Source organism: Chenopodium quinoa, unplaced genomic scaffold (assembly GCF_001683475.1).
Source record: "Chenopodium quinoa cultivar QQ74 unplaced genomic scaffold, ASM168347v1, whole genome shotgun sequence".
NCBI lineage: Eukaryota > Viridiplantae > Streptophyta > Magnoliopsida > Caryophyllales > Amaranthaceae > Chenopodium > Chenopodium quinoa.
The window spans coordinates 1,204,329-1,227,297 of NW_018743697.1; the positions used below are offsets into that span (position 1 = coordinate 1,204,329).

General features: G+C 40.2%; 2 protein-coding genes and 1 pseudogene across 2 annotated transcripts; 1 reads left to right on the forward strand and 2 right to left on the reverse strand.

Moving 5' to 3' along the window:
• The first annotated feature begins 9,255 nt into the window (after positions 1-9,255).
• Positions 9,256-11,258, forward strand: LOC110684067 (clathrin interactor 1-like). Its single transcript, XM_021860463.1, has 4 exons — positions 9,256-9,725; positions 9,821-9,943; positions 10,260-10,421; positions 10,501-11,258. The coding sequence occupies exons 1-4, from the start codon at positions 9,568-9,570 to the stop codon at positions 11,006-11,008; spliced, it is 951 nt and encodes a 316-aa protein (XP_021716155.1). The 5' UTR covers positions 9,256-9,567; the 3' UTR covers positions 11,009-11,258.
• Positions 11,259-11,403: 145 nt separating this feature from the next.
• LOC110684066 lies at positions 11,404-17,277 on the reverse strand (annotated as a pseudogene).
• Positions 17,278-18,342: 1,065 nt separating this feature from the next.
• Positions 18,343-22,470, reverse strand: LOC110684068 (actin-66-like). Its single transcript, XM_021860464.1, has 5 exons — positions 21,717-22,470; positions 20,333-20,405; positions 19,797-20,190; positions 18,830-19,443; positions 18,343-18,611 (listed from the first exon to the last, which is right to left on the reverse strand). The coding sequence occupies exons 2-5, from the start codon at positions 20,390-20,392 to the stop codon at positions 18,546-18,548; spliced, it is 1,134 nt and encodes a 377-aa protein (XP_021716156.1). The 5' UTR covers positions 20,393-20,405; positions 21,717-22,470; the 3' UTR covers positions 18,343-18,545.
• Between the last annotated feature and the right edge of the window lie 499 nt (positions 22,471-22,969).

Genomic DNA, 22,969 nt, shown 5'->3' on the forward strand with positions numbered 1-22,969 from the left:
CAGGGGTCCTTGCTGAGGTATACTTAGCATATTTTTGAGTATTTGAGTTCCAGGACGCCTGTTATCTTTTTTGTTTGGAAACTGACGCCTGTTTTTTTTGTACTTAGGCCCTGCTCCGAGTTAACAGCCTTCGCAGGCCGATTGATCGGAAAAACAAAGAGGTAAAGGCCGCAAAAGCTATGGCCGCCTCCAACTGTGATAAGGCAATGTTTCAAATTGCCCAAAATGAAGTACTGACCATTGATATTCTTTATTATCAGGCGCAGGCTACCGCCGCTGTTCGGGCTCAGTTAGAGGCGGCCCAGAAGAAGAATGACGAGCTGGAGGCGACCGTCACAAATCTTAAGGCCGAGCTGAAACCTCTTCGCCAAAAAATGCACTCTTACGAAGCCATGGAGAAATCTTTGGCCAACGTAAAAGAACGCCTGGTGAGCCAAGAGAAGAGTCTTACCCAAGAGCTCTCGGAAAAGGCCGAGCAAGAGAAGAAAGAGCTCGTCCGGGAGATGGTGGAAGACTCCGCTCAAATCCAGCGCATGACCTGGGGCCGCCTGTTTCCCAATGTCGACTTTGCCTCATGGGAAAGAACGTACCGCCAGTGTTCGGAAACATATAATCAAGAGATCCTGGCGGCTGCTGAAGAAGAGGCGTTGGGAGATGCGTTGAAGGAGGAGGAAGAGCCGGTTGTGGCGCTCGTGCCACTTGGGGGTAAGGCATCAAAAGAGGGTGCAGCTGAAGCCGAGTCCTGCAAGAAGAGTGATGACCAGGCGGCAGCTGCTAATACTGAACTGCCCCCTTCTTAAGCTTAATGTATTTTTTCCACGGCCTGCGTGCCGTTTGCTTTGTAATTACCCGGCCAGGGGGCCGGGGCTTTGAATATTTTGCTGGTCTTTAATGACCGGCTTATTTTTAATGAATTTTTGTTTTGCTTCAAATTTGTCTAAGTATTCCATATCTAATATCCCATTGTTCACTAGACCGACTGTTGTACATGGCCGAACGTTGCAGACAGGTACAAATAGTAAGTACGCCGCCTATGCCCCTGGACGACTGGTTGTCTGTTTCCAGGATAGACGATCAGTCGGCCATTTATTCAATCGGTATTCGAACTATTTATTCAATCGGTCTGACCAAGTAAATAGTATTACCTAGTCGCCAAGGAATTAAGTAGGATAACAAGCGGCGGGTACCGGTTGTTTCCCTTTATTGCCAATGTTGGCTTTTAACTCGGAATTTGTTAACCTAGCAAGAGTAGTGGTTGAGAGCCCCTGTTTAAAACAGGCGGACGACTCATACCTTTTAGGCTCCATACTAAGTTTGAGTGACTATTAAGTTAACATAGGAGTTACTTAGTCTTCGTCACAATCTAGATTGAGTAGTAGAGGTACCAGGCGGCGTAGGCCGGCTAGACCCCTTGATTCGCCAATGTTTGTTGGCTATTAACTCAATAGGTACCCCCTGCATTTATCCCAAGTAATACAGGCGGTCATCTGACTCAGATGTCAACTGCTACCACTGGATAGAGTTATCCTTGTCTCAAAAACGGCTACGTGGTTGCCCTTGGGGACAGTCGTATAGGTGCCGTGTAATTAGTTTATAGAACAATGTTCCACCCAAAAGGGAGCTGCTCTCTGCGACGAATTTCATCCGGAGGGATGCCGTCGGACGCCTGCTATGATGTTGGGACAGGTCGTATTTGTTTTGTAGATTTGATCAGGTGGCTTGGCGCCTGGTCTGATCATTCGGCCGGTGGCCTTGGTAAGTTCTTGGTGAACGTAGGTGCTAAGTAAAAGAAAGGGTAGCCGCCTGTTAGACACAGGGTCGGCCAGGCCCTAATCTTTTTAGCTAAGTATTGTGAGTAAAATACTCAATGGAGAGTAGCCGACTGTAAAGGTACAGACGGCATGCCCCTCTGAAGATAGAGTGAAAAACTCAATGGAGAGTAGCCGACTGTAAAGGTACAGACGGCATGCCCCTCTGAAGATAGAGTAAAAAACTCAATGGAGAGTAGCCGACTGTAAAGGTACAGACGGCATGCCCCTCGTAATACAAAATTGAATAGTAAGTGCAAACTTTATTAAGTAGCTCTTTACTTTACATCATTCAGAAGAAATATTTTTTAAGGTTATCTACATTCCAAGTTCGAGGCAACGGTTGTCCGTCTGGTGTTTCCAGACGGTAGGTACCGTCCCTGACTTCCTCATAGATTCGGTAGGGTCCTTCCCAGTTGGGAGTTAGTTTGCCAGACTCATTAGCCCTACCAACTGCTTCCATTTTTCTAAGTACAAAGTCCCCTACTTTGAGTGGACGCCTGTGTACTTTTTTGTTGTATGATCTAGTCATTCTCAGGCGATAGATCTCATGGCGCAAAACAGCATTGCCCCTCTTTTCAGGAAGTGAGTCTAATGCCAGGCGCATGGCTTCCCAGTTTGCCTCTTCGTCATATAGCATTACTCGAAGAGTCGGCTCGTAGTGTTCTATTGGAAGAACAGCTTCCGCACCATAAGTTAGGAGGAATGGAGTTTCTCCAGTCGCCCCTTTTTCAGTCGTCCTAATGGCCCAGAGAACATGTGGTAGTTCATCCGCCCATAGGCCGCCTGCTCGTTCAATCTTTTTCTTGAGACCGTCTGAGATGATTTTATTAAAGGCTTCTACCTGGCCGTTTGCTTGTGGACGGCCGACAGATGCAAAGTAGTGTGCAATTCCTTGGTCTCCCAACCAGCTTTTGAGAACAGGCGTCTCAAATTGGGGACCATTATCAAAAACCATAGACATGGGAACCCCGAACCGAGTGATGACGTTTTTCCAAATGAATGAAATTACATCTTTCGTCTTGATTCCCTTTACAGCCTCCGCCTCTACCCATTTAGTGAAGTAGTCAACGGCAACAAGTATATACCTTCTGCCGCCTGTAGCAGGCGTATATGGACCCAGAATGTCCATGCCCCACTTAGCAAACGGTAGTGGGCTGTGAATGGTAGTGAGGTCAGTAGCCGGACGGTGAATTAATTTGCCAAACCTTTGGCACTTGTCACATTTTTTCACCATCTCCATTGCATCTGCTTCCAAAGTAGGCCAAAAGTAGCCCTGCCGCCTTGCCCTTTGAGCAAGCATCCTACCACCTATATGAGAAGCACAGAAACCAGAGTGAAGATCATCTAGTATCTCTCGTCCCTTTTCAGGAGTAACACACTTTAAGAAGGGTTGAAGGTACCCCCTCTTGTGAAGTTCTCCCTGTATCATTTCAAAACAGGAGGCTCGTTTTTTCAGTGCTGCCGCCTGTTGAGGATCATCCGGCAGTGTACCGTTTGTCAGATATGCCCTGATTGAATCCATCCAGGTTGAGCTTCTGTCTAGGATTCCAATGGGGTTTTCCTCGATGCTTCTCTTCTCCATTACTTCCCAAAAAACAGTTCGAGGAGTATCGGAGGAGGCGGATGATGCTAATTTTGACAGTGCATCTGCCTGGTTGTTTTCTGATCTCGGCACTTGGATCAGATGGAAATCCTCAAGGGAGCCGACTGCTTGTCGGACCGCCTGTAAATACTTGATCATGGCCGGATGGGTTGCTTCGTATTCGCCATTTTACTGACTCACTATCAATTGTGAATCAGAACAGGCGTCTATTTTTCTTGCCCCTGCCGCCTTGCACATGCGGATCCCGGCTAGTAAAGCTTCATATTCTGCCTCATTGTTTGAAGCCTGAAAACTGAAGCGTAGAGCATACTCGAACCTGTCGCCCTCTGGAGATTTACATACGACGCCTGCTCCACAACCATTTGAAGTAGAGCTTCCGTCCACATATACCTTCCAGACTTGGTCTGGAACTTGAGAGTCAGGAGGACGAGTCATCTCTACAATAAAGTCAGCAAAGGCTTGCCCCTTCACTGCTTTTCTAGGCTCGAAAGTAACTTCGAGGCTCTGTATTTCTATGGCCCATTTGATCATTCGTCCTGACGACTCCATGATGGTAAGGGGCCGCTTGATTGGTTGGTCGGTATACACGACGACTGCATGTGCCAAAAAGTAGGGCTTCAATTTTTTAACAGCCATGAAGAGTGCAAGACCAAATTTCTCCACTAGGGGATACCTCAACTCGGCATTTTTCAGTACGTGACTGACAAAGTAGACCGGGAGCTGACAGCCGTCCCTTTCAGCAAGGAGCACAGCGCTTAACGCATGATCAGAGACGGCCAGGTACATGTAGAGATCCTCTTTGGGCAAAGGGCTGACCAGCCTCGGCAAGGAATGCAAGTGAACTTTTTTAATTTCTGGAAGGCGGCCTCAGCATCCGGCCCCCATTCAAACCTTGCCTTTTTCTTAATTGCCTGGAAAAAGTATAGGCATTTGTCGCCTGATCGGCTTAGGAATCTCCTCAAGGCCGCCAGACAACCTGTTAACTTCTGAACCTCTCGGATGGTACGAGGCGACTGCATGTCAATGACCGCCTGCACCTTCTCAGGGTTCGCCTCTATTCCTCTCTGATTGATAAGGAATCCGAGAAATTTCCCAGACTCAACTCCAAATACACATTTCTTGGGATTGAGCATGACATGGTGCCGCCTGAGTGTGGCGAAAGTTTCTCGGAGGTCCGTCAGATGATCTTTCTGAAGTTTAGTCTTGACAATCATATCATCAATATATGCCTCGACGTTTCTCCCAATCTGATCAAAGAACACTGTGTTTATCATTCGTTGGAAGGTAGCCGGGGCATTCTTAAGACCAAACGGCATGACCGTGTAACAGTATAACCCCTGATCAGTGACGAAGGCCGTCTTCTCCTGATCTTTCTTCCATAAGGGAATTTGATGGAAACCAGAATAGGCGTCCATAAAACTCATCAAGGCATGACCCGCTGTTGAGTCGACCAGGTTATCAATTTTAGGCAGAGGGTAACTGTCTTTGGGGCACGCCTTGTTTAAGTCTGTGTAGTCTACACACATTCGCCAGGTGCCATTCGGCTTTTTAACAAGCACCACATTTGCAACCCAGTCTGGGAAGTAACATTGCCGAATGAACCCTGCATCAAGTAATTTTTTAACTTCGGCGGCTGCCGCCTGACTTCTTTCTTCGCCATGGTTCCGCTTCTTTTGCCATACCGGCTTCTTTTTCGGATCCACAGCGAGTTTATGTACTGCCAGATCAGGACTAATGCCTGGCATTTCATGGACTTCAAATGCAAAGATGTCCTTGTATTCTTTCAATAGGTTGTGAAAGTCGTCACCAAGGTTTCTCAGAGCAGTCGTCCCAACTTTGACTGTTCGGTCAGGACGTGAGTCATCTAAGATCAGGTCCGCATGCTCACCAGCCGGCTGAGGGCGGAACTCATCCGGCCGCTCCTCTGCCAATGATTGCTATTTTCTTGCTTTTCTTGCGGACTCTGTCTGGGACGCCTTTCTCTTTTTGTCGCCTGTTTCTTGAACAGGCGCACTCTCCTTGACATTGTCAAGGTCTGTTTTTTCTCCACCTGACCCAGTGGCCATAACAGTGGGCTTGACATCCGAGAGATAGCACTCTCGGGCCATCCTCTGATCTCCCCTTAGGGAGCCGACTGTTCCATTATCCCTCTCAAACTTAAGCAGCATAAGAGACGGGATTATAACAGCCTTGGAATTATTCAGGGTTGGTCGACCCAGAATCATGTTGTAGGCCGAGAGTTCCTCTACTACTAGGAACCGGACTACCATGTGTCGTCCTTCCCCTTTTTCGCCCAGGCGAATGGGTAAATCTACTCGTCCCAGTGGGTGGACGACTCCTCCTCCAAACCCTATTAAAGGGTGGGAGGCCGGATGTATGCAGTCCGTCTGATATTTCAGTTTTGACAGACATTTGTTGCTGATGAGATCTGAGGAGCTCCCGGTATCTATGAGGATTCGGCCAACTCTCTGGTTGGCCACTTTACATTCAATAACGAGAGGGTCGTCATGCGGCCCCCTTACCCCTCCTAGATCCTCTTCAGTGATGACAATCTCAGGAAATGTATATTTGGACGGCCGTTCTTGGTGAACGGAATTTACATCTAACCGCCTTATATTATCTTTGTTGCCCCTAATAGTGGGGCCGCCTCCTGAGAAGCCGCCTGCAATGGTGTAGACGACTGCATCATCTGTATCGGAGCTGTCGGCCTGTTGATTCTTTTTGGCCGACTGCTTTTTTGAGGAAGTGTTCCCCGTAGATTTCTTGACATAAGTGTCAAGATCACCTTGCTCAGCCAAGCGGTCTAGGTACCGCATGAGACTGATGCAGTCATTGGTGTAATGACCAACGTCATCATGATAAGCACAGATTTTGTCTTGGTTCCAGTTGTTTGCAGAACCCTTCATGGGGACCGGCTTCTCAATTGAGAACCGTCCCTTTATTTCTTTTAGGATAAACTGGTTATCCTTGTTAAACACATACTTTGGGGAGTATGGTTTGAATTCTTTTTTCTTTTTCTGGGCCGGCTGTTTAGAGGAATCAGCCGCCCAGACCTCTTTTCTTTTCTCATCTTTGTTTGACGACTGTTTCTGTCGTCCTTCTCTTTTGTCGAACCTTTTCCCGTCCGACTGTTTTATCGTACACAGATCAGTCGCCTGTATATAGGCTTCTGCTTCAATCAAGGCCTCTTGAAGAGTCGCCACCCTTTTTCGAACCAAATCAAATTTGAAGGTAGACCCGTCTTTGAGACCTCTGAAAAAGTCAGTATAAGCTACCTCATCCGGTAACCCTTGAATCTGTATTCTCATCAGGTTGAACCGCCTGATGTAAGAACGAAGCCCCTCCTTCTCGCCCTGCTGAATTGTTCCCAAATCAAGGGTCGTTTTCTTCGCAGGGATGTTCATGGCGAAGTTGGAGGCAAATAAGTAAGCAAGCGTCCTGAAGCTGTTTACACAACCAGTCGGCAGGTTGCCGAACCATTGCTGTGCGATTCCCTTGAGAGTCGCTGGGAAACACTTGCACCAAGTGGGATCATCCAACCCTTGAAGGTACATCAGGTTGGTGAATGCCATCAGATGGTCTTCTGGGTTAGTAGTGCCGTCATAGGCGCCTACTAGTACATTTTTTACTTTGGCCGGCTGAGCGGCTTCAGTAATTTCCTTGGAGAAGGCCGACGGCTGTTCACCAAGTCTAAGCAACCGTAGCTGCCAGTCCATAGGTTGGACGTTTTTTGCTGCAGGTCCACCAAATGGAGGTGGCTGCATAAAATACTGTTGTTGCGGCACAAATGGTAAGTTTGGTACCGCCTGGGCACTATGAAAGCCGGACTGACGGGAGGTGCCGCCTGACTGACTCTCATGGTACGACTGAGTATGCCTCATCGAGGCATTTCGCAAACTGTCTTGAAAATTTGAAGTAGAAGCCGACTCTGACAATCGGTCACTCTTCTTCTGCTCTAGCAGTAGCCGAGCATCTGTGAACGTTTGCTTTGACCCGTCCGCCTGAATATGACGAACCGGTTTCCTATTTCCCGTAGGATAACGAAATTTTGTGAAATCAAGAGCAGGTGGCTCCCGCTTCTTGGATTTAGGATGAGGAGTCGCCTCTCGCCCTTGAACTGGCTTCCTCTTCAGTGAAGTGGAAGGTTTTTTGGCCGACTGTTCTTTGACTGAAGCAGGCGGCTTTTTGTTGATCAACTCTTGAATCTCTCCCTTGAAGTCCCTCATGAAGGTCATGAGTTCATTCCTTGTGATGGGAGCAGACCCGTCAGTCGGCTGTTGCCGAGCAGGCGGTGCGCCTGCTGGCTCGCTTCCTGTTTGAAGATGCTCCCGTTCCCTCCTTTCGGTATGACGGGTACGTCGGGCCCTTAGGGTCCCGTCTGGAGCTGTATGAGTTTCAACTTCAAATTCACTTTCGGTGTCATGGTCCGACTGAACTTGAGGGTCGTTTAGGGGACGCCTCTCTTCAGGAGTCGGTACAGACTTGGATGCCATCTCTGAAGTACTCTGCCCACAGACGGCGCCAGATGTTTCGGGGTTTTCTGATGTCCTGCGGGAGAGTTACAATTCCGAGACTGGAACCGGACGCCTGTACCTGCAAAATAACGGAGACTCCTGAGAGCTCCGCCTCCAACGGTCAAGTTAGTACCTGATTAAGGAGTAATTAATACGGAAATTAAAGTAAGAAGACCTCTCTAGGTGAGAGTGTTTAATGTTGGTAATCTGCTTTGTTAGCGAGATTAGCCGGTTATTAGTGTTCCGTAATGTTTCTGTTCTTCTCTGTTCTTCAGGTGAGATTAATTGCTTGATCAATTGCCTCTCAATTGCTTGATTGCCTGATGTTTTCTTGACTTCTTAATTAATGAGGATTAATTAAGTATTTATAGTCTTGAGAAGCGTGCCACTCTCTAGGTTTAGGGTAAACCTAGGGCTGACCGGGCCTCTAGACAGGATTGGGCCTTGTTGGCCGGTTTTCCCATTTGGCATGGGTGGACACGTGGCGTGCCTCGATTGGTCCGTAGAGGACGTATCTGTGATTGACACGTGGCAGGCTCCTATTGGCCTTCGTGAAGGACACGTGGCGGAACCTGGTTGGTCCACTTGTCAGACGGTGATTGGTGGATAAAAATCCCCTAATCAATACTAGTATAATTTTACGATTTTAACTGTGTATTTGTAAGATTAACAATATAACTATGTCATCTATTTGACCTATATAAGAAATTGTTGTAGATTAATAATCTTCAACAAGACATTTATAATCTTATACACAAATAAAAATTTTATGAATTGATATTATAAATTGTCATATTGCGCATGAATAATTTTATACGATCCATACCAACAAGGTTCACTTGATAAGGTTATTACCTCACCGTTCAAAAAAAAAAAAAAAAAAAAAAGGTTATTACCTCAAATTCTAGAGGTTTGGGGTTCAAATCCTACCAAGTGAGGGTATTTTGGGATAGGGATTCTCCTACCCTACCCTCCCCTTTACTCTCAAGTGCTTGGCCCTTAAATACTGGAAAATAGCAATTGTGAGGGCTGAGGTCTAGTCGGGGTCTTCCTTAAATCCATAAATACATGTACATTATTTTATAGTATAAGTGTTCATATCAATTCCAAGGTGCCTAGCAGGCCATACACCTAAATTGTTACGCCGTCAATTAGAAGCTAAATTATCAAACTCCCACCTTTGAAGCTTCAAAAAAGTCAAAACTCAAGAACAACTCCGAATTCAACTCCAACTTTATTAGCAGTGTACCCATCAAATTAGACTATAATATTGCAAACCATTGAATTTTCTTCACTGAAATAAATTCTTCTTTTTGGACTCAAAATTAATTTCCAAATGAAAATTACTAAATAAAAAGGTCTCTTTTGAAATCGTCACTTCTTATGCAAAATAAATTCCTTTAATTTATTTTACCAAAAACATAACACAGTACACTATGTAGAGGTTGAATAAGTCCTTAGTGGATTAGTTGCAAACTAATAAATCCTTATCACTAATCAACCCTCATTAATTTTGTTATTTTGTTAATTGTACTCATTTTTATGTCTTATTAGATTCATACTTGTAACAATCATCTTATACAAGTATAATTTTCTTTTTTAATTTCTCCTATCTTTTAATTAATCTTGTTAGATAAACATGTCAATCTTAGGCTATGATAGCAATAATACTAGCCATAGCAGCAGCAATATGAGCAGCCATTCATTCTTTGAAATCAAAAAACAAGCATCATCTTACATCAAAGAGAAGATTAAAACTGCCAGATTGGTTCTCACTGATGTTACACCAGCACAGTTGTAAGTTCTTACATATTTTCTTAAACTCTTTGTAGGTTTGTTTTCGGCTTTCTTTGTTAGGATGTGTTTTATGATTGCTGGGGACTTTTAAACAGGATGACAGAGGAAGCAACAACTGCTAATCCATGGTCACCGGATACTCGAATCCTGGGACTAATATCAAGGGCTGCTTTTGAAGTTGATGATTATTGGAGAATTGTGGAAATTCTGCATAACAAGTATGTCAAATTTCTTGTTCATCATATTCCTAATCATTTTCATGTATTCATTATTTTTATATTCTGTCTTGGCCTGGATTGTGTAGAGGAACTCATAGTTGATCTCGAAGATCAACAAAATTGTCCAATCTTGATTTATATGGTGGTACATCATATAAGCTATATGAATATGTTCTTGTGGTGGTACTGATCAGTGGCTTGTGGTGTTTGAGATCAACAAAATTTTGCCAATTTCCGAGATCAACTTATCAGTCCTCACACAGTATGTTTGATTTTCCATGATCTGAAAGATTTTTTCCATCCCCTTTGTGGTCAGATTATCAAAATTTGATAGAAAGAATTGGAGGGAATCTTACAATGCTTTGATAGTATTAGAGCACTTGCTGACTCATGGACCAGAAAGTGTTGCAGAGGAGTTTCAAACAGAGAAATTCATCATCAATAACATGGAAACTTTTCAGCATGTTGATGAAAAAGGGTAGGCAGACTAATGTCAAAAAACTCTTTTGCTGCATTATGTTATCTGAAAATATAACATATAGTTTAGTAATATGCAGATTTAATTGGGGCCTTGCTGTGAGGAAGAAGTCAGAGAGAGTATTGAAGTTGCTCGAAAAGAGGCCTCTCCTCAAGGAAGAAAGAGAGCAAGCCAGAAAGCTAACAAGAGAAATTAAAGGGTTTGGTAGCTTTTCTGGAAGATCAGCCTCCCTACTTGAAGACCCGTTGACTTCGTATGGAAGGAGCCATTCCCAGTTCAATGAGCATGGATGTGATGAAAAACCACCGGAAAAGAATGGTTTGAATCAGCCTCGAGTAATCTTTCTAGATCACGATGGTAAGGATGACAAACCCAGAACTGTAAAGAGGTTTCTGAAAGAAAATAAGGCACCAAAACATGAGACAAGGAAAGAAGATTGGCTTGGTTGGAGCAATAATACGGGGGAGAAAAATCTGCTCTTGAATGAAACTAGCAATGGGGTGCTTATAGAAGAGGAAGATCATCCATTTAATGATACTGAGGAACATAATAAAGTGTCTTTGTTGGCTGCTTCAAAAGAGGATTAAGAACAGATGAGTTGTTTTCTGTATTTTAGTTACAAGGTCCTGCACGCGCAATTTGCAGGTTGTATATCATAAACAGAGCATGTTAGCTTGTCTAAAATGTTAACCTTTGGTCATCAGAGATCTTAATTTCAATTTATGAAAAAGAGAATGCTGTAGAATGCAAGAAAGATACCAAAATTGTTGTTGTACATTTACCTTTGATGCAATTTTCTTGACAGTTTTGTGCTGCAAATCTGCAATTATAAGGTTATTTTGGGTTGACAGTGTAAGAATATGGTTATACAGGTTTACATGGATTGAAACTATGGAATAGAGTAAATTCTACAGGCGGTATATAGGCCGAAAAAAAAAAAAATTATATATATCAATGCTTTCAGAGCTTCAGTGACATGATATCAGAGAAAGATAATGCTAGTAGTATATTTTATTGCACAGTATACAAAGTACAACAAATTTACCCTGCAAAAGAAATGGCACTCGGTATAGTTTGCTATTGTCAATAAATTGTGTTTATCCTATAGACAGTAATACAATATATACTCAATCTAACCTTAGATTTCTTGGTTTTACACAACAAAGGAACATACAACTTCTTACTCCCTACCCTTAATTTCTCCTGGTTGCTCATCAGAGGCAAAACTTTCAGATACAGGGACATGTTGATTGCACCATCTACAACTTTGGAAGCAATATCTAGTCAAGTAGTTAGTAATACAGCTGTACAGGGTTATTAACATTGGTTAACTGCACACGCATGTGAACAATCAATATTTGCACATCCATTCTTGAGCAGCTAGTCTCAAAGAATTATTTGGAGTAAGATGCAGATGATCCAATCTCAAATTGGTCATAGGAGAAGTTTCTCGACCATTTTCTAACCACTCACGAATGGCTTCTCCCTCATAGGTAAACCCATCAGCTGCTACTTGAGGGTCGCACATGATTTCCTGAAAGGAAATGGTGAAAGAGTTTAATGGAAGCTTAGGCATGCCAAATATATACATATACAGGTTACGTAGATCAGCAGAACACATATTAAAAATAATTAATGAAAAATGAGGGAAAGAGAAATGACGCATATGATTGTCGCAAACAAGCTCTTCATGTCACAGCTTGGGTACATGGGCAAACTAACGCAGAATTACGTAAAAATCCCCCTCAATAGATAAACATAAATCAGCTAAACAGACTGGTTTCTGTTGTTTCAACATCATCCCTTTTATTAAAAATCTTCCATATTTACTAGTCACATAGCTTGAAAAATTCAAGATGCAAACTCCATACTGCAAACTCAGAAGTAACAGATGGTTCTCACTGACCTGAAGGATTGGGCAAAGAAAGAAAGATGGCACTGGCCGCTCTTTTGAGATATGGAGCTGTTGAAGCTCTTTCACCAGAGAGGGTGTCAGCTCTGGCCTAACCCGACTATTCTGTTCACAGAATCTCAAAGCCACATCAGTCAATTTTTCTGCCACAAATGGACCCCATTCCCCAGCAGATGAATCCAGGATTGAATCTAACTTTCCACTGGAAACTGCTCTACGGACGCGTGTTACCAATCCAACTGGAGGTTGTCCTGTTAGTAGCTGCAATATAACGACGCCAAATGAGTATATATCGGATTTCGTTGACAATTTGCCTGTTCTATGAAATTCTGGATCTCTATATGGGAAGGCGCCTTGGGGATCAGGATAATGGCTATAGCTAGAGGAAGTCAGATTATCCTGTGACAGTAACTTGGTGAAACCAAAATCACCAATTTTGCAGTGTAGATCAGAATCTAGAAGGATGCTTTCGAGTTTGAGGTCACCATGAATTATCTTTTCCGGATGCGAGGTATGAAGAAATAAAAGGGCAGTTGAAATCTGAGAGATGATTCTAGCTCGGAGCTTCCAGGAAAGAGGTGTAATGTTGTTTTTCTGAAAGAGACGCCATTGGAGAAACCCATTGGGTACAAAATCATATACAAGCGACCAGGCCTCTGGACATACACCAAAGTCACCAAATGAGGGTGGCGCAGCTTGCCGAGAGCCTGAACCTGCAAAGGTAGTCAGTATCTAAGTTTCATCTCTACATTTCAATTGTTAATGAACTTTGATATAAATATAAAATAAAATAAAAACCTATTTCAAAATGAGAAGAAAAAAAACCTGCTTCTGAAATTGTGACGGGCCTTGGATGTTGTGTGCATGGAACCTTTGTATGGCAACAGTTTTACTCAGCAGTTCTCCCTTGTAGATGCAACCATATCCCCCTTCAACTAGCTTAAAGCTATCGGAAAAATTGCATGTTGCAGTTTGCAGGTCCAGTAGAGTAAACTCCACTAACTCTGGCACGTCATCCAGAAGCCCCCCATATCCATGGCGGTTCGAACTACCATGGCCAGTACGCCTGCGACTTCTCCACTTCTCAAGCCAACGTTCAGCTTCTATTTTCTGTCTTTCAATCTTTTGTTTTTCTTGACGCAAACTTGCAATACAAACTTGGACAAGTTTCAGCTCCCCAGCTGCCTCATCACAACGGCGGTTGGCCTCCTGAACACGACTACCAAAAACAGCCACATTCCTCATGGTCTTCTGGAGCTCTCCTGTAACTTCTAGTCTTTCCTCTAACAACCTTTGTTGTTCATCCATCAAGCTTCTTAGAGAATTTTCAGCTTCCTCTCTAAGTTCAGCTTCGCGAGTTTGAACAGATTTAAAGTCCTTCACCTAAGGAGACCACACAGAATTTGAGATACTTCACAAATGAGAGAAAAGATAAGATCGTGGTTGATGACAACTAATAGCAGAAACTACTCGCAAATAAAAACTCAAAGCTCATAAGTATAAGCATTAAGCATCTCTTTTCATTTTGAATAAATGTCACATTAAGCATAAATTCAGTCCAAATTCACAGTCTGTCCTCAATTGTGCCTCTTACTGCAAGTTTCTACTATAGTGAAAACTACTTACCACAGCATATGCATACAATATAGAAAAAGCATGTACAAATTCAAACTCTACCGGACAAAATAAAGTGCCAACTCTAACAGTATCAGCAATACCTGACTGATACAATGTACAGAATAAATATGTTTTATATGAGGAAACAGTGCAAAGAAAAGAAAAGCATCAATAATAGTTGTTAGGACTAGGTTAAAATCTGAAATTATATGTGGAAGTTGTTAGACCATGCCAATTAGTTGAATTTTATCATTTTCATAGAAAGCACAACTTATAGAGATAACTGTTGAAACTGTTTTATATATATATATATATATATATGGTAAACTTCTGGCTTTAGGAAAGTTAATACTCTGTATTTAGCAAATGCCAAATTCCTAAACTGCAACCAAAATAATGGTCAGAGCTCAGAAAATCACCTTCCTCATAGCCTTCAATGCTTCAGCTTCAAGCTCCTTGCGCTTCAATATTTCCAAACATGCTTCATTTCTTGAAGTTTCAACTTCTGCTTTTGCTTCCAAAAGCTGATCATACAGATGATCTTCCTCCAATTTGAAGCCAGAATCTCTGGAAACCTTTTCCCCCATGGATGTACTTGTTGCAGAACCATCGCTGGTAGAGCTTCGAGCATATTCAGGCTCCAAAGTGTTTTCTAAACTAGGTAATAAAAAATCTTCATCAGAGGGATCCTCCTGATTCAAATCTTTAATCTCAGAGCACTGCATGCTTAGGCGAGAAGAACTACCACCACGATTAACTGGATTGTATAGACGATTACTATTCTTATACGGTAAAGATTTTGACCTTAAACCTTCTGTCAGCTCATCTGCCTGACAAGTTGTAACTTTCTCAAACGCTTCTTTTGTCCATACATGCTTCCCTTTATGGATGAACCATATCTCGCAAAATGCTGGAGCACTTTTGGCAATATAAAATTCTTTATGAGAATGCTTTTTTACCTTCACGCAACTGCACCATATAAATTGAGCACAATAAGATAAATTTTTGAATGTCAATGACAAACCCCCACCGGACCTAGGGAGACATTTAAGGGAAAAGGAGAATTGTAGAAAGGATGGACAAAATAAGAAAGATCAAAGCAGCGTTGAGATATAATTAGTTGCTGAAAGCTGCATTAAACATATTCCTCAAACATCCATGGTGTTTAGTCCTAAAGAAAAGATAAAATAATATTCAAGGACTGAGACTGACCCCATAATGAGCTTCTGCATGCCATGTTTCATGACCAGACCCATGAGTCCTTTGTGAACTTGCTCATCTTCGGTGATAATACTGCTTGCTTTTACCTGACAAAAACAATAACCACATCCAGTAATTTTTTACAAAGTACTGCTATGGTTCATCAGATTAACAACATTTTATTACATTATGATTTAGAAAAGACATAGGAATGAGCTGGCAAGGGGGAAAATGAAAATATCTTAAGAATGCGAGTAGATAAAAAGGTGAGCATTGGTTTGCCTCTTTTTTGCACTATAGCAAATTAGAAACAAAGAAGAAGAAATTCTTCATATTTATTGGATTCTAAACTAAAAAACAGTAGCTGGAGTTGATTCCATTATTAGGATAAATCATTTGTTTACTGAGTTAATCAAGCTTTAATTTTGCAGGTTCTAGTACAGCTATGCAGCCACTTTATATAATATTGAAGACGAACTAGTCGTATAACAGAAAATGCAAGTCCAAATTCAATCAACTAAAAGAGAGAGGGCTTTCAATAAATCAATGTACTCAACAACATCTACACTCAATACTACCATTACCCTTTATCAAGCCTCAAAGCAATAAACTTAAGTTTCAAGCTATGCAATCAGCCCCTAATCTGAACATGAGAATTCACCTTGGCTCGATAGCAAAAGTCCAAGTAAGAACGGATAAATTTCTCCATTTTCCCCCTCTCCTCATTCCTGTATGCAGTCACCACTACTGCATTTGCTTGCGTTGCTGGTAGTTTTCCCACTGCATCGCAGAAAAACCAACAAAGATAACAGTACAGTCAAATAACAATCTTATCGCCATAAGTAGTAGGCTTACATGTATCACATTTCACAAAAAATGAGTGATCCTATCTACATTCTTTAGGATTAGTTAGGACACTAACTATTTAAGACTCCATATTTCTTACTTCATATAACATTTTGGTGATTATTGTGAACATCAGAATGAAACTTCTTCATCAAAAATGCTAGAATTTGTTATATACACCCGGGTGTATAGAGGATCATTTGCTCATTTAATCAACAAATGAGCAAATAATATTTTTACTTATTTGTTGATTGAATGATCAAATGACCCCGGGTGTACATAATAGGCTCTCCAAAGACGCAAAACATATAAGAAAACGCCAAGCAAACCTCAGAGTTCACTCAATAGTCATTGCTTTAATAATCTTTTAACCAATTTTATTGCCGATCATTCTTTAAGTCACAAAGAATATTACATTGGAAATTAACAACCACATTGTCCCAACACCCCTAATAGTTGTCTGCTTCCAATTTTATTCAATTACAGAAATATTTGAAAATCTGGCCATAATTCACTTCTAATTTAGGAAATGTAACAATTTTTTTTCCGGACATTCCAAAACAGTATATACACTACAATTAACCAAAAGAAATGGACTAAATTGCCAAGCATCTAAAAAAATATAAGCTGCAATTAACATGATTCAGTCAAACAATCAAATTTCCGATGATATCACACCATTTAAACTAATTAACTCAGCTCAACCAAATAAAACCGAATATAATTTTCTAAAAGTTCCAGAAAATTAACAAAAGAAAATCAAAGAGAGAGAAATTACAGAGAGTAGGAATGTAAGGAGAAGGTTGATGAACATGAACAAGGCAAATATCAGAGTTCGGGAAAGTACGAAACGTCCATCGAAGCAAAGAAACGGTCTTCCCCTCAGACCTTCCAACAGCAACATACACTTTCTCTCTCCTCGTTTCATCTTCTTCGATGTTCGTGAAACTCGAGCTCAACTCGGTCCGACTCGGTTGGCGTTCCAACTCGGCGGCGTAACTCGCCATTGAGAAAGAAGGTGAGGAGGAAAACCGGGAGTACCGGTCAACGGTTGGGTCAGGCAAGGGAAATGGGGTTAGAAGCTCCATTTGTTAGCGTAGAATCCGGTGATTATTGGCATCAGCGCCGGTAGCAGGTACATAAGAGCGCGCTTGATTGAAAGGAATAGGGAGACTTTTGGGGATTTAGAAGGATGACTAAAATGTGAGAATAATATGACTTCTTTCAGGATTAAAGGAAGATTAAACAAACAGGAAATGATATGTTGCTAGTGTTTACAACTTACAAGTACTACGGAGTACTTCCTAATATAAAGTGTAATTAATTACTCGCATTAATTTATTATTTAAAAAAAAAACCACTCATATTAATATATTAATATAAGATTGATTTTTTTTTTAAAATTTTTATTTTGGTGTTTAGAGAGCCACGAGGGCGAATTGATGAGATAGATCCCAAGGTCTCTTGAAATTGGGAGGAAGTTCTAACCATTTGAGTTATACCTCGGTCTCAACATTAGATTGATTAGTGACCGAATCAAGAATTAGATATAATAGTTCCTTTTTGTTGTTGGTGAGGTGAAGTGTCATTTTCAAGACTTGTATTTTTTGGTGGAAAGAAAGGCAAAATACAAAATTTCCTCTTTCTTTCTCAACTAGTGTAACATTTGTAAATTCACTAGAATTTTGTTTGGCTTTGTTGCTCTGTTATCTAATAATTATCGATGTGTCATGAAATAATTACTCTACCAAGTATACTATTTTGGTCTTATTTACACATGATAATTGAATATTATTTTTTTGACGGGGTATCTATCAAATTGATGTAAAAACAAAAAAATCAAATTGACAACACTAATCGCCTATTTTTGGCACCTTTTCCATCTTCACAAGTTGAGGTTGAGAGTACGGAGACAGAAAAGAAACAAGCTTAAAGCTGGAGTACATCATACAATTATTTCTGCTTCTTTTCATAGACTTTGCAAAATTTGACGTCAAGGAAAACCGATTTAATTAAGTTTGGTTTTTCCAGAATTAACTTTTGGTTTTTCCAGAATTAACTTTTCTTGCAACATTGATTAGTCTATTACAATACTAGTACTTCATTACATTATCCTGTCCTGGTTGTGAATATCATAGACAATTAAGGCAACCAGTATTCAGTATATAGAGTAGAAAATCAACTGTAATAAGGCCATCAAAGCTATACAACATTGAAATTGGCATGAATAAAACATGAAATTAATGTAATAAGAAAAATGGGTAATTGTTAATATATCACAGATTACTCTCAATTATAATCAACAAGAAAATCAACTAAACAAAATAGAATAATGAACAAATTAAATTTGTTAACTTTTTTTTATTTTTTTGGTTCTTCCTCTGGCCGGACTTTGAAGGCCAAGTCTCAACAACAATGACGATAAACTTGGGAATATGATAACTTCAAAATAACTCGGTCATATAAAAAATATATCTTCAAGCTGTAATTTCTTTGCGCCAATGGGAAGATTATACTTCTTCCAACTCTATAATCCAACAGAAAAGAATTTAGAAGCACTTGCGGTGAACAATTGATGGACCAGATTCGTCATATTCTGCCTTCGCAATCCACATCTATAAAACGAACCAAACACAACAGTTCATTAAACCATTCATCACATTGATTGATGCTATGTTAACAACTTAGGCTAATAGTTACAACTCCGCTTAAAAACTTAAGTTTCATGAAAACATGTTCATTTTACAACTAGTAACAATTCTTGACAAGTTCAAACAAGTATATAATGAAATAAAATAAAATGAAGCAGTCTTGTTTTGAGCATTTTAATTACCTGTTGGAATGTGCTGAGAGATGCTAAGATGGACCCTCCGATCCAGACACTGTACTTCCTCTCAGGTGGAGCGACAACCTTGATCTTCATGCTGCTAGGAGCCAAAGCAGTGATTTCCTTGCTCATCCTATCAGCAATTCCGGGGAACATTGTGGTTCCTCCACTAAGAACAATGTTTCCATACAGATCTTTTCTGATATCGACATCACACTTCATGATGGAGTTGTAAGTGGTTTCGTGAATACCAGCAGCTTCCATACCAATCATGGATGGCTGGAAGAGGACTTCAGGGCATCTGAAACGCTCACCCCCAATGGTGATAACCTGCCCATCAGGCAATTCATAGTTCTTCTCAACTGAAGAGCTAGTCTTGGCAGTCTCGAGCTCCTGCTCATAGTCAAGAGCAATGTAAGACAGCTTCTCCTTTATATCCCTTACAATTTCTCGTTCAGCAGAGGTGGTGAAAGAGTACCCTCTCTCAGTTAGAATCTTCATGAGGTGGTCAGTGAGATCACGTCCAGCCAAATCAAGACGCAAGATAGCGTGTGGGAGGGCATAACCCTCGTAGATGGGAACGGTGTGACTGACACCGTCACCAGAGTCCAAAACAATACCTGCAAATTGATATAACACCCTTGTTAAACATCAGAGGTGCATTTGCATAAATGATCTCTATGACTCTATACACCATATATCAGGTTAAAGGATGCATCACTAGATAAGCATTACAGGACAATTTCCTCAAAACTAGAGAGCACTGTTTTATTTGGGCATCTGAATACATCCTGACAGCCATATTTTCAGTCTTCCAACATTGAATTTATCAACTTTGAAAAGCTAAGCATCAGTTATCAGTTTGTCACTCACAATAGCATGCAGAAGTGACTCATACCCTCAAACCCTCTCAAGTGTCAATAAGATGACCAAGCGGTTAATTTAAAGTCAAGATCATCTGTAATTCACTTACCAGTAGTACGACCACTGGCGTATAGGGAGAGAACAGCCTGGATAGCAACATACATGGCAGGAGCATTGAAAGTTTCGAACATAATTTGAGTCATCTTTTCACGATTGGCCTTTGGGTTAAGAGGTGCTTCTGTAAGCAACACTGGGTGTTCCTCAGGAGCAACTCGAAGCTCGTTGTAGAAGGTATGATGCCAAATTTTTTCCATGTCATCCCAGTTGGTGACAATACCGTGCTCAATAGGGTATTTCAGGGTCAAGATACCACGCTTTGATTGGGCTTCATCTCCAACATATGCATCTTTTTGGCCCATACCAACCATGACACCAGTGTGTCGTGGTCGTCCCACAATACTAGGAAAGACAGCCCTTGGAGCATCATCTCCGGCAAATCCAGCCTAAATTTTGATATTTGCAAAAGCTTAAGTTAGTCAATATTGATTCTGGCAACACAACAGTCCACAGCATTACTTCATTTCATAAAAACCATTAATTTAACTACTAATAGAAAATTTTTATTAAAAGAAGCTTGTAATGTACCTTAACCATTCCAGTTCCATTGTCGCACACAAGTGGTTGAACATCCTCTACATCAGCCATCTTATACGACTAACTGTAACAAAAGACCTCAAACCTTAGATCACACACCAAATGACAACCAGTCAAGGGAACAAATAGCAAAAGAAAAGAACTGAGCAAGAGTATGAAACCATATAATACATGGAATCAACTCGAAAACATAATTTAAAGGATCAACAACATATATAGCTTTTTCACCACTCAATGAAACAAGCAGTCAAGCAGAGTTAAACTTAAAAAAAAGGCATCCATAAGTTGACACCCTAGCTAACCAAAGTGGGTTACCATAAGATCTATGCAGTTATATCAATGGTGACGTCTTAGCTAACACAGAAAGGTTATCATAAGATCAGTGCACTTGCATATAATCCCATCCAATCACATTGCATCATTGTAGCTATTCACATCCAAATTCAGAATTTCATGTGTTTGAAATCAGTCAATACACGTGAAATTTTGACTAGTTTGATTTAATCATTCCATCAAACTTATTAGATTTTTCTTGACCCACACGTTATACATACACCATTGCAATATGATCATCTGATGTAAAATGCAATGACATCATAAAATGTTAAATCATGGTAAACAACGGAATTATCCAATTACAAATTGATTAAAGGGATAAAATCAATTTGGTCAATACTCTCATTGCACATTAAACTTTTGCTTCAATCTTACTACTACTACAAGTTTGTTTGACACCAAACCATGTGATTAGTAAATTCCATTGTTTATTGACTAGTTTTTAATAACAATTGTGCCTAATATAAAAAACAATCTCAAATACACGTGTTCAGAGAAGGACATTTTGCTAAAATTCTGGTTTCATTCCAAGAACAAGCCAAAAAACACACAAAATGATGACAAAAACAAGTGATTAGAGTCTCAATGTCTCATATCTTGGACGAATAGGACAAATCACAAATACGACATTTTGTCACCATGACCAACATTTATTAGCATTTATCAAAGCACAAATCATCACAACATGACGAGTCGTAAATTGTAAGAGCACAAATCATCACAACATGACGAATTATAAGAGTACAAATCATCACAACATTCCGAATAAATCAAATTGACAGGAAAAAAATTCACATTACGACGATTAAAATATCAACCTCATTTTACGTATGTACTGGAATTACACCAGATCGAAGCAGTTAATTATACGATCAAACATAATTTCAGAGCATGCATTTCAACAATGGATATTACGAAACGTCAAAATCAAACAATCACAATAATTCCTCGATCATCAATGAATAATGATATCAAAAATAATAAAAACAAAATAAAACTCACAATTCAGATTTGAAAATGAAGAAATGCAGTTACATACCTTAGGTTATGAAGAGGAGAGAGAAAGCGGGGGTTGGAAAAGTGAAAGAAGAGTGAAATGAGAAATGGGAGAGGAAGGAGGGAAGAGAAGGAGGGGTTTACAAAAATAGGGAGAGATTGTGTGTTTTAAAAAAAATCGTGGTTGTCCACTTCTTGAATTAAAATTAAAATAAATAAAAACGGAATGATAGTAACGGTTTAATTTAGAGGATGAACACCAAAAGAAGCGGTCCTTGAAGTTTTAATTTCCAGGACTTGATTTCACCACTCATTAACAGCCCAGCTGTCGGACCTGCACGTTGTCACGCTCACGCATCATGGGTCCCCATTATCAGAGGAGACGAAGGAAGAAGGGAACATGGTTTTTTTTTTTTTATTATTTCTGGGGGTCCAATCTTATTAATTTGGGTCCTTGTTTTTTATTTGTTGGATTTGGGCTTACAAGTTTCAACTTGGACTAATTATGATTTAGAATTTATGGATTGTTGTTACTTCTGTGACCCAATAAAAGACAAGGTTGATCCAAAGAATCATTTATTTTACATTCAAATGGGAAATTCATAAGTTTTTTTTTTTTTTGTATCGACTACCCCTAGTCTATTTAATACTCCTATTTCATTTAACATGATGTTAATGTAGAAGTTTAACGAACAATAAATTTAATTCTTCTTCCGTAAAAAAATATAATATGCTGAATATATTTTTTGTTATGTATAATTTATAAAAGACGATCAAAGAAAAAGTAGTTAATAGTGTAAAAGTCAAAGGATGTCAAGTAAAAATAACAAAGGGAGTATTTCTTTTACTTATACATGCAATTGCGTACTATAAGGTGCACGAGTCATAAGACTATGTAGGTAGGTTCAAGTAGAGAGAAGGAAAAGGATAGGAAAAGAAATAATCGATTGTAATAACAATGTAAAGGTACACTATCAATAATAGCAAACAAGGATAGCATGATATTCATTTCAAAATTCAATATACTGCATTATTCAATTCAAATGTGATTCATTATTGGGTTGAATTACAAAAGATCTATATATATATATACTCTTTACTTTCAGTACTGTCTTCTCTCTATTGCCCCTGTGTTCACGAATATATCTTTATAGGGAGACAATCGAATATAGAGAAAGAAAGTCCAGTTATTCAAGTTTACACTACTTGAGAACTTAAAATGTGACTATTCAATAATTATATGGGGATTAAGGAGCATCCTTCTTAAATTTATGCACTTGTTAATTGTATGGATTA